General features: G+C 55.2%; 1 protein-coding gene across 6 annotated transcripts in view; it reads right to left on the bottom strand.

Annotated features, from left to right (window-relative positions):
- Nucleotides 1-643: 643 nt before the first annotated feature.
- The window catches only part of DOCK6 (dedicator of cytokinesis 6), a 39793-nt gene continuing 27553 nt past the window's right edge, over nucleotides 644-12883 (bottom strand). For 5 of the 6 annotated variants that reach the window (XM_031437213.2, XM_031437215.2, XM_031437217.2 and 2 more), the window contains 22 exons: nucleotides 12460-12599; nucleotides 12201-12370; nucleotides 9895-10055; nucleotides 9293-9475; nucleotides 8990-9116; nucleotides 8619-8703; nucleotides 8373-8469; nucleotides 8104-8238; nucleotides 7638-7790; nucleotides 7301-7459; nucleotides 7082-7182; nucleotides 6056-6248; nucleotides 5820-5963; nucleotides 4692-4823; nucleotides 4582-4596; nucleotides 3118-3243; nucleotides 2930-3019; nucleotides 2385-2621; nucleotides 1926-2069; nucleotides 1738-1844; nucleotides 1315-1479; nucleotides 644-873 (listed from right to left, as the gene is read on the bottom strand). In XM_031437213.2, coding sequence (XP_031293073.1) covers nucleotides 831-873; nucleotides 1315-1479; nucleotides 1738-1844; nucleotides 1926-2069; nucleotides 2385-2621; nucleotides 2930-3019; nucleotides 3118-3243; nucleotides 4582-4596; nucleotides 4692-4823; nucleotides 5820-5963; nucleotides 6056-6248; nucleotides 7082-7182; nucleotides 7301-7459; nucleotides 7638-7790; nucleotides 8104-8238; nucleotides 8373-8469; nucleotides 8619-8703; nucleotides 8990-9116; nucleotides 9293-9475; nucleotides 9895-10055; nucleotides 12201-12370; nucleotides 12460-12599 — 2907 coding nt within the window. In that variant the 3' untranslated portion in view covers nucleotides 644-830. The remainder of the gene's footprint in view (nucleotides 874-1314; nucleotides 1480-1737; nucleotides 1845-1925; nucleotides 2070-2384; nucleotides 2622-2929; nucleotides 3020-3117; nucleotides 3244-4581; nucleotides 4597-4691; nucleotides 4824-5819; nucleotides 5964-6055; nucleotides 6249-7081; nucleotides 7183-7300; nucleotides 7460-7637; nucleotides 7791-8103; nucleotides 8239-8372; nucleotides 8470-8618; nucleotides 8704-8989; nucleotides 9117-9292; nucleotides 9476-9894; nucleotides 10056-12200; nucleotides 12371-12459; nucleotides 12600-12883) is intronic. The other variant, XM_064480215.1, reaches the window with a different exon arrangement.

Here is a 12883-nt window from a genome sequence, read left to right as displayed (position 1 = left end):
TGGAGGGCGCGGAGGGCGGGCGGTGGTGGTGGCTGCGGGAGGTCACCCTTCCCCCAGCCGGCCTAGGGCTGGAAGCCGCCCAGCGCAGGCCTGGTACATGGTGGCGTGACCACTGCGGGGCGGGAAGGCGGGGGAGGGGGGTGCTGGGTCAGCGCTAGGTTGCACAGGCTTAGCTCAGGCCTGGGCTCCATGGCCAGCAAGACCTAGGCTCCAACACCACCAAGCCTTTAACTTTCTGCTGCCTCAGTTTCCCCATCTGTAAAACGGGGTTAAGAATGCTGCCTGACTAACAGTGGTGTGGAGAAGATTCACTAACCATGAGGCAAGGCCCTAATGGAGGTCCCTCAGGCAGAAAGGCCCAAGAACGGGGGGGGGGGGGGGGCGGGGCGGGGGGGCGCAGTGTCTTTCTGGGAGCCAATTATACAGGGCTGGGCACTCAGCAAGCATTTAATAAATGTAAATATTATTCTCTGTGCACACATGTGACACTGTCATTTGTGCACTGCATTCCCCACTAGACAGGGGATTTGTTCCTGCTGCGTCCCTGGCACCCAATTAGTTCTCAGTGTCTTTGTATCAACAGTCAGGGGGTGCAGGTAGTGAACACACAGGACCCAGCCCCTAAGGACCACACCACACAAGCTGTTTTTAAAAACCACTTTAAATTAGAAAAGGTGAGAAGCATCAGTGCACACAGACAAGAACAGAGGGACAGAGGGCCCAGCCCCATGTGCAATGTAGTCACCCCACAGTGGGGGAGACTCTCAGGAAGGCAGACAGCTGAGGTCAAGGTGCTGGCTCCTCTGGGTGTGGCTTCAGGCCTTGTGGGCTCAGAGATCAGCCTTCCGGAAACTTGCTCTGTTCAAGGAGTTTCTGGGGAAGGAATAAGGTGGGTCAACATGGCCATAGGGCCCCCAACTTCATAATGCTCCCCAGCCTCTTCCTCCTCCTCCCCCTCCAAAGATCCTTCTATGGTCTTCCTGGCTCCTTTCATGTTGGTTCTGATCTAGCCGCGGAATTAGAGATTCTCTCATAGAATCCACCCGTCGATATGAATCATGCCCATTTTACAGATGTGGAAACCGAGGCTCAGAAAATTGAAGTCACATGTCTGGGAACTGACCTAGCCAGAGTCAGAAACGACTGCTCAGAGCTGGCACTTATGCACACGTCTGAGGATTCACATGCTTGTGGGTCACATCCCGAGCCGTGACCACCCATGTTGATGTGCACATGTATGCCAGCCCTCTTGCTGTGCCCAGCTTTGCCTGCCCCCTCTCGCCCTCTCTAGGGTGGGGGGCCCGGGTCAGGCACCTGAGGCCGCTGGTCGTGGTCGGAGCCAGCAGCTGGGGCAGGCGCTGGGTGAGCAGGGGCTGCAGAGCCTCCCGCAGGCGGGAGTAGTTGCGCTCCAGCTCACGGTGGTACTCCTTCTGGTCCGGCCCAATCAGGGCTTTGTTCTTCCTTAGAGCATCCTCACACCTGAGGACCACATGGCAGGAGATGCTCAGGGGCTGATACTCAGGACAGGAAGCAAGACAGAAAGTGGGGAGTCCATGAGGTGGCATCAGGCATTCAGAGGAACTATAATGGGGGGCCTGACAGGTGGGTATGACTTCATGGAAATCAGAGACTATAACGGCTGTTCAGGCTGATTGACAGGCTGTACTGGGAGTCAAGTAGGCAGAAAGTCACAATGGGGAGTTAGAGGGGCTCTGATGGGGTGGGGGTCAGGCCTACTTCTTGCAGAAGTCCTTGAAACAGAGTCGCAGCTTGTTGTGATGCCTAAAGAGCTTGGGGTCTTCTGGGATCTCGGCCAAAAACACCTGGGCCACCTCCAGTGGACCCTGTGGAGTACGAGGGGCTGGTAAGGATGTCTGCATGGGCCCCGGGGGCCTTGGGCAGCCTGCCCTCCACACCGGCCGTGCCTGGTTGACCGTGGGCCCCACGGAACCCTGCAGCACCATCTGCAGCATCTTGGCATCGGGTGGGTCCTGCTCAGTGGCGAAGGCCAGCTCCCGGGTCTTCTTCTGCATGTCCTCGATGGCCACTTCCACTGGTGTCAGCACTGTCTACAGGGTGGGGATGAGGACGCATGGGCTGGGGCCTGAAGATGTCTTGACCCAAATTCGCCCAAGGCAGCCTGGACCCCACCTGGGGGTGGATAGGGGTCCAAGAGACTGTGTAAGGGCCTGGGGGCTCTTGTGTGCCTGGGTCTGGCAGGGTGGAGGTCAAGGTTCAGGTGCCTTTGTCTGGTTCTGGGAACTTTGGTTCTAGTCCAGTCATGGGTCGGCAAGGTCTGGAGGTGGGGTTGAGTCTGCAGATTGGGGTCTGGAGGTTGGAATTTGGGGTCCCTGCACCTCCCTCCCCAGGCCTGCCCCGCCCACCTCCTCCCGGTGGCACACGCGGATGCGCGTCTTGATGTAGGGGAAAGCGTGGTCTGTGCTGAGCAGCGTCTTGCGCTTGTGCTGCTCGGGCAGCTCCCCGTGTGCGCGCCCATCGGGCGTGAAGGGCGTGCAAAACAGGAAGGTGCGCAGCCCGTAGTTGCGGTCAAAGTAGGTCACCCGGTCCTTGAGCTCATAGGTGTCGAAGTGCGGCTCCACGTACGTGATCTGGATGTAGGCCTGGGGTGCAGGGCTCAGGGGTGAGGCTCTCAGCCCCAGCACACACACCTGGGGCTTACCGGCCTCCCGCGGGGGACCCTTCCCTGGAGAAAGGGGATTTGGGCCTCCCTGGGTCTGGGAGCTCTGGATCTGGGGTTTCTAGGTCTCCCTATGTTTCATCTGAATGCTTGGGCATCCCCTGAGGAATAGGATTTTGGGGCTCTCTGAGGGAGATAAGCTTTGGAGTTTCCCAGAGAAATAGGATTTGAGGGGCTACAGGTTTTAGTACTTGAATATAGTACCCCATGGGGATGGCTGGGAGCCCTCACCTTCTGGGCATCCAGCTTGGTCTTGTCCACAGGGTTAGAATCTTTGATGATCTCGACCACATCCTCCCCGAATCTCTCTGTGTAGAACTCCTGGAGACACGGGGCTGACTTGGGGCCGCACAACTGCAGCCCCCACTCCACCCAAGGTCAGCCCAGAGCCCTGTCCACCCCCCACCACCAGGACGTGCCTCCAGCCGGTGAGAGATCTCGGCCAGCTTCGTGATGGATGGCTCCTTGTACACAAACTCCTGCTCGTCCAAGTCGCCGAAGCGGGCACCATAGAAGCCCACACGGAAATATGTCCCGAACACGCGCTGCGGCTGTGGGAAAGCTGTCGTTGTTCACGAGGCCTCACGGGAGGTCCCCCTGCCCCAGAGACACGTGTCCTCCAGCCCCAAGTACCGAAGACACTGGCATGGGCAGAGGACCCTGAGGACTCCAAGAACATCACATCCCAGGCACAGGCAGGAGGACCCTGGGAATATCCGAGTGTGGACCCAGGTGACAGCCAACTGCCCACACCTCACTCTTTCTCCCCAGCCTGTCTCCTGCCTCCCTCAAACCTTTCTCATTTAACACAAAGCCCTAGTTTCTGATTCTCCCTCTTGCCCCATGCAGTTCTTCAGAGTCTGAATCTCAATATGAAATGAGGATTGGGGCTCTATTGCTCTCAACTGTGTCCTCAGTGCCTATAAGGCTGGGTATACTGCAGGTGCTCAATAAATGCATGTGGCTGAGGGAAGACATGGCCATCTCTTGGTCTGGGACAGAGGCTTTGGTTCCCTCATTCCAGAGCATCCCCTCCCCTCCCAGACCTAAGTTTGGAAGGAGGGTCTCCCCACCCCTAGGTAGTCTACCCTCCACCAGAAAGAATGGGGGTGGCTCCATGTTCACTCACCAAGGCAGATCCAGGCACAGTGGGGTGGGCACCGGGAGATGGGGGAGCAGGGGGCAGAGAGACAAAATCATGGGAGAGGTCAGAGGTCAGAGTCCCCAACCCCGACGGTCCTGGTTACGCTGCCTCATGAGAACCATTCCATGAGCAGAGACGAGATCCGGGGAGCAGGGACCTGCCCGCCCCGCCCGGCCTCCACCCAGGCCTCCCGCCTTGGCTCTGGGTTCCTGCCATCTTTGGCCTGAAAATTCTCCCCAAACTAGGAGATGCCTAAAAATAGACCCAAGTGGAGGAGTGGCGGGAGAGGGGGAACATTAAATGGCAATGAGGAGCAGAGATTCTGGGGCAAGCTGGGGAGACAGAGAGAGACAGAGACCAAGACAGACACACAGAGAGAGTGATCAAGGAGAAACACAGAGAGACAGGGAGAGATGGAGGGGAAGAGATCAAGAGACACAAAGAGACAGAGACAAAAAGAAACAGAGGGAGGGAGTCAGAGGCCCCCCTCTTCCAGGCAGTGACCAAGCTGGCCCTGCCCGAGGGAGGGGTGTCTCTGGAGAGCTCCCAGCTGTGAGTCACAGGCTGCCCTGGAGATCTGGGGCAGGGAGGGGGGATCTGGGGGGAAGTAGTGGGGGTGCGTCATCATCGCCCACTGAGCCCCTGCGGCCAGGTGGCTGTGCTCCTCCAGCGCCCCCTGGTGGCCCCTGACTGCGGAGACCGGGCGTCATGGGGGCCCCAGGGGCAGGTGGCCACTCACCTCCCAGCCGGAGCTCTGTTGCAGGGAGAAAAGGGTCAAGGTCAGCTGAGCCCCACAGAAGCCAGAGGCTGGGGCTGAGGGCAGGGTCTGGGAGGGCGTCCTGGGCCCACCTGGTGCATGATCTTAGTGAAGGCCTCCTGTAGTTTGCCGTGCACGGCCGCCAACTTCTTGTAGTCACGGTGGGCTTCCAGGATGGGGATAAGGGTCTTGTAGACTTCATTCACTGCTTCGTAGAGCCCACCCTGGGGGTAGGGGTGGGAGCACATTAGGATTCCCAGGACCCGCCCTGGTCTTCTCTCCTGCCTGGAACAGCCCTCCCTGTATGCTCCTACCCAGTCTCCAGGGTGCCATCTTCCATCACCTCCTCCAGGAAGCCCACCTTGACCACATCTGCCCCAAAGGGGGCACCAGCTTTTCCACTCAGCCCCTCAGACATCCTCTGTGGTCTCCGCTACACTTACTATGGACCAGATGCTGTGCACATCTACACCTTACCATGTCCCATCATTTGTGGGAGAAGCCATTTTTTCCTTCATTTCTCAGAGAAGAAACTGAACCTCGGAGACATGGAGAGGCTCCCCAGGGCCAGGCCCTGAATGCCAGCCCTTCTGGCCTGGTGCCTAAGGCCTCCATACCCAATTGCCTCCTGACGCGTTGGTAATGACCACTCCTGAAGTCCCGGGACCCCAGCCAGCACCGGCATCAAGCTGGCACACAGCAGGTGTCCTAGGATGTTTGCTGACTGTCAGAGGTCTGTGTCTACTGTCTAGCTTATTCTTGAGGCCTTTGTCTCTGAGACTCCAGCAAAGTGATAGTAATGAAAACATTAACCAAAAAAACTCTCTAAAAAAATAAAAAAGAAAAGAAAAGAAGGTTCAATGTCAAAAACTGAAACAGAACACAGGATGGTAAATGTAGATGGTCACTGAGTTTGAGTGCTGGGTATGGGGAGTGGTGCGGTTACAACTTTCTTCTTTTATGTATTCTTGAAATTTCTTACAATAAAAAAGAATTTCAAATAGTAACTAAACACACTGAAGGCTTACTATATCCAGACCATGTGTCAAGGGTTTTCTGGGGAGAAAGGAGGTAACAGGGTCTCTGAGGGATCCCAATTCTTCTCTTCCACAAATCCCCTGCCCGGAAAGAGTCCAGGCAGCAGCTTCGCCCTGATTCTCAGGGAGCCGGTATGGGGCCCGTCAGCGAAGTCAGGACGCCGCCCCGGCCCCAGGCCTCACCATGGTGAAGTAGGCGGCCGCCTGCTCAAGCAGCCCCACCAACCCCAGCTCCGTGAAATGCTTCCCGGAACAGAAGCCCTCCTCGTCGGGGGACAGGATGTCGTCGGAGATGGCAGACTCCTCCAGCACATTGGATGAGATATTCTGGGTGGGAGGTGGCATCAGGACGTGGTCCTCAACCCACACGCACCGCACCCACCCTGCCCTGCCCCGCCACCCAAAGCTCGGGCGCTTACCTGGAAGGAAACACAGCCCACCGGCAGGTGGCGGCTGTCTTCTAGCAGAGCAAGGTACTCGGCCACCAGGGCGGCTGCGTGCACCATGCACTGCGCGGCCTCTGCGTGGTTGCCAAGCTCCGCATGCTTCCCTGCCATGTTCTGCAGCCACGTCAGCCGCAGGTCTGGGGAGCCCTGGTAGCCCCGGGCAATCCTGGAGCCCAGGTGAGGGTGATGTGAGGAGGCTGGAGACCCACCCTGCCCTCCCCTGCTCATCCCTCACTTGTCCATCCTCTTCACTTGTTACCACACTCATCTGCCCCACTGACCAGCCAGTCTCCTCCCCTGTTCCCCAATCACCTGTCCATCCCCTCACCTGTCCCTCATCTCCTCTCTTCCTCTATTCACCTGTCTCCTAACTTAGCCCACCCCTCACCTGTCCAGCCCTGCACCACCCCCACAGGGGTCAACCTCTCACTTGTCCTTCAGCGCATCAGTTTAACTTTACCTGGAAACTTGAGCCAAGTCACCTGTTTGCCCAGGCCCATCCCTCCTGTATGCCCCCTGCCCTCCGTCTCATCTCCATCACCTGTGCCCTCATCTCCCACTCCCCAGTTTCTTACTAAATACCCCTCACTCTTCTCCAGGTCACTTGTTCCCCTGGTCTGTCACCCCTTTGTGGGTGAGCACGTCACCTGTCTCTCACACCTGTCCCCCTCACTTGTCTTTGTTCTCCCCTGTCATCTGCATTCGTACGTTCATCTGGTACCCTCTCTACCTGGTCATTTACCTGCCCTCACCTTACCTGTGCCTTCATCTGTCTGCTCACCTGTCCACTTACCTGGCCCCTCGCCTGTCTGCTTACTGACTCGGCCATTGTCATCTCTCTGCTCTCCTGGTTCCTCTTCACCTGGCCATCCTTACTTATCTCTTATTACCTGTACGCTCACCTGCTCCCAGCTCCCCTTACCTGTCCCTTTCACCCTCTCCCCTCCCATCACCTGTCTGTGGTATGAGTGGTGGAAGGTCCCGACTGACCCTCCTCACCTGTACATGAGGTCGATGAGCATCTCGGGGTCCTCCTGATGCTCCTTCATTTTCACCGTGTCAGTCAGGATCATGTGCAAGTTGAACATCAGGTCCTGGACCTGGGATGGGGGAACAGCAGCAGGGAGTGACGGGGCCAAGGTGATGGGGTCAGGGGTCAAGCAGGGAGGGGCAAAGATCCGGGTTGCAGAAGGTGGGGCGGGGGCCCGGCAGGGTCACCTGCTCAGCAAAGGTGCTGTCCCGCAGCCCCATGTCCTCCTCGGCATAGGTGAGGATGGTCTTGAGCGAGCGTCGCAGGTGCTCTTCGCTGAAGTTCTGCGTGGTCCCCACCAGGGATGAAAGCGACATGGTCACCTGCATCTTCACTCGGGCAAAGTTCTGGGCGGGCCGGGGAGGAAGAGCAAGGCTGCCTGCGGGCCTCGGACCCTCACACCAGGGCCTGCCCGCCCTGCTGACTTCACCTCTCCCCTCTCGCCCTGTGTCTATTGCGTGGAGACCCTGGGCGGGCCTTCCTCACCAGAGCCTCCTGCAGACCACGCCCCCCACCCCCACTCACATTGCCAATCTCGAAGTTCTGGCGCATGAGGAGGTAGAGGGAGGCGCTGGCCTGCGTGCGGATGGTGCTGATGCGGCTGCCACAGTGTCGCAGGAGCCTCAAGCAGAGGTCGGCACACAGCTCGGTATCCTCCTCAAAGAGCAGCTCTGGGAACTGGGCCCCAGGGTGAGACAGACACTGGTCAGCCCCTCGCCATTCTGGCTCAGAAGGTGAGGACTTGGGCAGGGGCATCCGTCTGTGTTCTGTCTTCTCTGGCCAAGCCCAGCAGGCTTCCTGAGTCATACCTGGGTTTAAGCTTGCTATGTGACTCTGGGTGAGTGACTCTGCCACTCTGATCCTTAGTTCCCTCCTCTGCAGACTGTGGCTAAGGAGTGTCTTCCCCATGGAGTTACTGAGCACACAGCAGGTGTTCAATGAGTGGGCTGTGACTGTTACTCTAAGAAGCGTGGCTGTCAGGGGTGCTCACCTTGGACACCAGGGCCCGCTGTGTGGCCAGGCCATGCTGTAAGAAGAGGGCACTCTGGGCACTGCCCAGACTGTACAACACAACCTTCAGTATTGCACCCAAGACACTCTCCCGGGCCTCTGACAGCATCACCGTCTGGGGGGCCAGAAATCCAGCTGTTAGAGACTGGCGTGGTTAAGGAGTTAGGGAAGGAGAGGGATTCTGGAGTCAGAGATCACAAGGCATTGTGGTAAGGTCAGAGGCCAGGGAGATGCTGGATCAAGCCCTACCTGCACGATAATCTCCAGTGTATCCAGAACCACCAGGCTGGCCTCAGTTGCCAGGTTCCCGTCCACCAAGGCCTCGTGTTCCATTTCATCCTTGGTCCTGGAGGGGATGGAAAGGGCTTGGGGGCGCCTCTCAGGGCCAGACCCCACCCCATGGCTGAGCTCTTTCCCCTCCCTCAGCTTCCCTCAAGGTGCTAGTTCTCTGGAAATTGGTCTGACCCCAGCGAAATACTTCCCACCCACGCTTACTTGTCCACACGGTCCGAGGTTTGTCTCCAGTGTGTGATGCTCTTCCGCCAGCGTACGTTCTCCTGGTTCCCAAATGGGCTTCTCTCTGAGATGCACAGGTGTGTGTTCACAGATGTGCAAAAACATAAGGACACGCGTGACCATGAGAAGATACACATGTGGGAAACCTGTGAGGACACTGGGTGATGTGGGCACTTGCGGAGTGGACGCAGTTAGACATGAGTGGGGAACACAGACACCCATGTGTATGGGGATAACGTGGACTTCTTACTGGGAAAAGTGAGCCAGACCGAGAGGCAGAGATGGCCCGCCTCAGGGCCCTGGGACACAGACTGGGAGCCGCCAGGTGGGGACGTGCATCTCCCTCTCACCACGGCTCCGCCGCACCATCTCCTGCCGGGCTCCGATGGTGCCCAAGATAGCTTCCTCCAGCCGGGCTTTCATATCCAGTGATTTCTTAAACGTGAGGCTGTTGATACGTTCAAAGGCCTTTTTCCCCTGGGAGGACAGAGAACAGGTTCAAGGTTGACTCTGCCCTTTTCTGGGGGCTAGCCCGGACCTGTTTCTTCTGGCCCTTTCCAACCTCCAGGACCTTGTGCTTGAAGACACAGTCCACCCCTTCACGCCCAGCCCACAGCACCCCAGAACCCCAGCCCCCTGCCCACAACTCGAACCTTGTACTCAAAGGCAGCCAGGCAGAGGTACAGCAAGTCCAAGAGACGACCCAGCTGAGGGAGGGCCAGGTCCGCAGCCCAGCGCTGCAGGAGGGCCGGCTCGGCATTCTTCAGAACCCAGAGCACACACACCAGCAGGGTCCGGCTGGACTCAGCAGAGAGGGCACAGCCTGAGCGAGCAGCCTGGGGCCGGAGAGGGGACGGGGCGCTCAGAAGGGAGACAGTACACTTTCATTTTCTCCATATTAAGATGAGAACCAGCTGATTGGCACTTCATTATATAACTTCTATTATCAGGTTACAGTTCTTTTACAAACAATGTCCAAGATACAATAAAAAAATCGGGGGGGGGGGAAGGGTATAGCTCAAATGGTAGAGCACATGCTTAGCATGCATGAGGTCCTGGGTTCAATCCCTGGTACCTTCTCTAAAAATAAATAAATAAATAGACCTAATTACCTCCCACCCAAAAATTAAAAAAAAAAATCACAAGACGTGAAGAGGCAGGAAAACGTGATTGAAAAGGGAGAAAAGACAGTAGACGCAGGCAGAGAGATGGTTAAATGTTGGATGGTGTCTCTGGGGACAAGGCCAGTACTCACTGTCGCTGGGCCCTGGGAGATGCTGGCCCGGGAACCAGGGGCCAGGGGGCCACCAGCAATGGCCATGGCCACTGAGGGGTTGATGGTGCCTCCGATGTCCCCTTCCCCTTCTGTGTCTGAGTCGAGCATGGAGGCTAGCCTTGACCGTTGACCTGGGCCCTCTGAGGGATGAGAAGAATGAGCCTGTGGTAGGTGTTGTATCTATCTCACATTTCATCTCAGAGGCCACCTCCTCAGGGAAGCCTTCCCTGATACCACCTCTGAGACCAAGGTAGGGTCTCTAGTTATTGACTCCCGGAGCTCACTTATTGTACTTGTAATTCATCCTGCAACTGTTTGTAAGATCCACAAAGGCCAGGACTGTATCTGCTCTGGGCACTATGCTCAACACTGAGAACATGGCCTGGTGCACATTATTAAGATGATGATGATGACAATGACAACCATAATAATAAATGTTGCTGCTACTCTTATAGCATCAACTGGCACTTACATAGCATTTCCTATGTGCCAGGCACTGTTCTAAGCACTTTAAAAATATTAATGCTTACTCTTCAAAACAACGCTGTGAGGTAAGTATTTTATCATCCTTACTTTATGGATGAAGAAACTGAGGCACAGAGAGGTTAAGTTACTTGCCTGGGGTCACACAGCAGTTAAATGGCAGAGCTAGGATTTTAACCTAAACAGTCTGGTTCCAAAATCTATGATCTTAAAACAGTGCCCTCATAAGCCAGAAAGAGAGAAAAATACCACAGGATATTGCTTATATGTGTAATATAAAAAAAAGGACACAAATCAATGTATCTACAAAACAGAAACAGACAACAAACTTACGGTTACCGGGGATTAAGGGGGTGAGAAGGGATAAATTGGGAAGTCGAAATCTGGACCTCTTGGGGTGTGATAGAAATGTCAGCTATCTTGATTGTGGTGGTGGTTTCATGGGTGTACGTATACATCTATCAAAATTCATCAAATTGTTCATCTAAATATGTGTCGTTTACTGTACAGGGATCATACCATAATAAAGGTGTTTAAAAAATTAAAATTAAAAAAAAAAAATCAAAGAGTACTCTCTCCACCAATACCTCTCCCCCACCAAAAGCCAGTCTCATCAGAGAGAGGAGCTGCCAAATACAGAACAAGTCTCACCCAGGAGATTTCTGAAATAAAAGGCAGACTGAGTTTTACTAAGGCTCCAGCCCAGCTTAACCTAGCTTAATTCCTGAATGGATTGAGTGATCAGCCCCTTATCCTCTCTACCTAAGAGATAGAATGGGGATCCCTCTCTGAGAAAAGATGACATTGCTTCAGTCCTGATGGTTCTTTTATATGCAATGTCCAGAATACAATAAAAAATCACAAGACATGTGAAGAGGCAGGAAAATGTGATTGATAGGGGAAAAAAGCCAGCAGAAGCAGGCACAGAGACGACCACATGTTGAAGTGAGCAAACAGGGACTTTCAAACAAAAAGTAGCAAAAAAGATGCACAAATATGGGTAAAAAGGTGGAGAATTTCAATAGAGAGTTGGATCTACAACAACAACAAATCAGATTTTACAGCTGTAAAATGTAACATCAGAAATTCAGAATTCAATGGAGAAGGTTAATATACCAGACACAGCAGAAGACAGAGGTAGTGAACTCAAACACAGGTGAACAGAAAGTTCCCCAATTCAAGCACAGAGAGCACACAGAATGAAAAACAGAACAGAGCACAGCAGACACGTGTAACATGATCATAAAGGTCTAACATACGTGTAATTGGAGTCCCAGGAGGAGAGAAGAGAAAAGGATGCGGGAAAAAAAATTCAAGAGATAACAACTGAGTTTCCCCTGAATGATGAAGGTGGATGATCCACCCACCAATCCCAAGGCTGTGTCTCCAACCACTATACACACTTGTCCTTCAATGGTGTCAATGAACGCTCATGTGAACAAATGAATACATGGCTCCAACTGCCCCCTCACCTTGATTCTTCACCCTCCCCTCCTCACACCCTCTTTCTAGAAGACAATACACTTACCATGGGCTGTCAATATCCCAGTACTACAATCCCCAAGTTTTCACATAATCCTAGGAAGTAGCTGGTGCTACCACTTCCCCCCAGGTGAGAAACCTGAGGCTCAGAGAGATTAATGGCCGTCCTGGGACCCTGCAGCAGGACTTGAACTCACACCCCTGACCCTAATGTCTGTGTTTTCACTCCTAATCTGCTCTCCTGCCTTTCCTGACCTGAGCCTTGTGTGAGCAATCAAACCCCCAGATTGTATGACCTCATCCCGCCCTGGCCCGCTGACCAGCAAAGTCGTGCAGCCGTGGCAGCGTGTCCCGAGCGAGTGACAGCAACGGCAGGTATAGCTCGGCCACCCGGGCCCTCACGGTGGCCTCTGCATAGCGGGGGTCAGCGTCATGGCTACAGAGCAGACTGTGGACAGCACTGATGGCCTTCTTGTGCAGCAGGGACACCCTGTGGGGTAGTGAGGTGCTCAGGACAGAGTGGGCATGGCTCCTGGACCTTCCTCCCTGGCCCTGGGACCCGACAGGGCCTGTGCTCACCCCTCGGCCTCAGGTTCCAGGGCCAGTGCCAGTTCCGTCAGCAGGAGCCCAGCCAGGAAGTGCTGCTGCCGGAAGGGCCCACTCAGCTCGAACATGCTGGTCACCTTGGGGTCTGGAGCCTGGCTGGAGAAGGTGGAGCTCTGTAGAGGATGGAGGACAAAGCAGGGGCCCAGGGTCAGAGGTGCAAAACTGGGGTTAACTCATCTGGAGGTGACAGTGGGCATGGGGTTAAAGGTCAGAGGCGAGAAGTTGTTGTTAACCCATCTATGAGATGACAGGGCATAGGGTCAAAAGTCAGAGGTCTGTGAAACAGCAGATGGAAAGTCAGTCTGGGAGTTTGGACTTCAGGGTGAGAAATCAGAAGCTGGTCCTCCCTGGGAAACTGCTGAGAATGAGGGGTCAGAGGTGAAGGGTCAGAGGTAAG

This window comes from Camelus dromedarius, chromosome 27 (genome assembly GCF_036321535.1).
Source record: "Camelus dromedarius isolate mCamDro1 chromosome 27, mCamDro1.pat, whole genome shotgun sequence".
Classification (NCBI taxonomy): domain Eukaryota; kingdom Metazoa; phylum Chordata; class Mammalia; order Artiodactyla; family Camelidae; genus Camelus; species Camelus dromedarius.
Note: the sequence above shows the minus strand (reverse complement) of the source record. Positions and strands in the feature narration are given on the sequence as shown.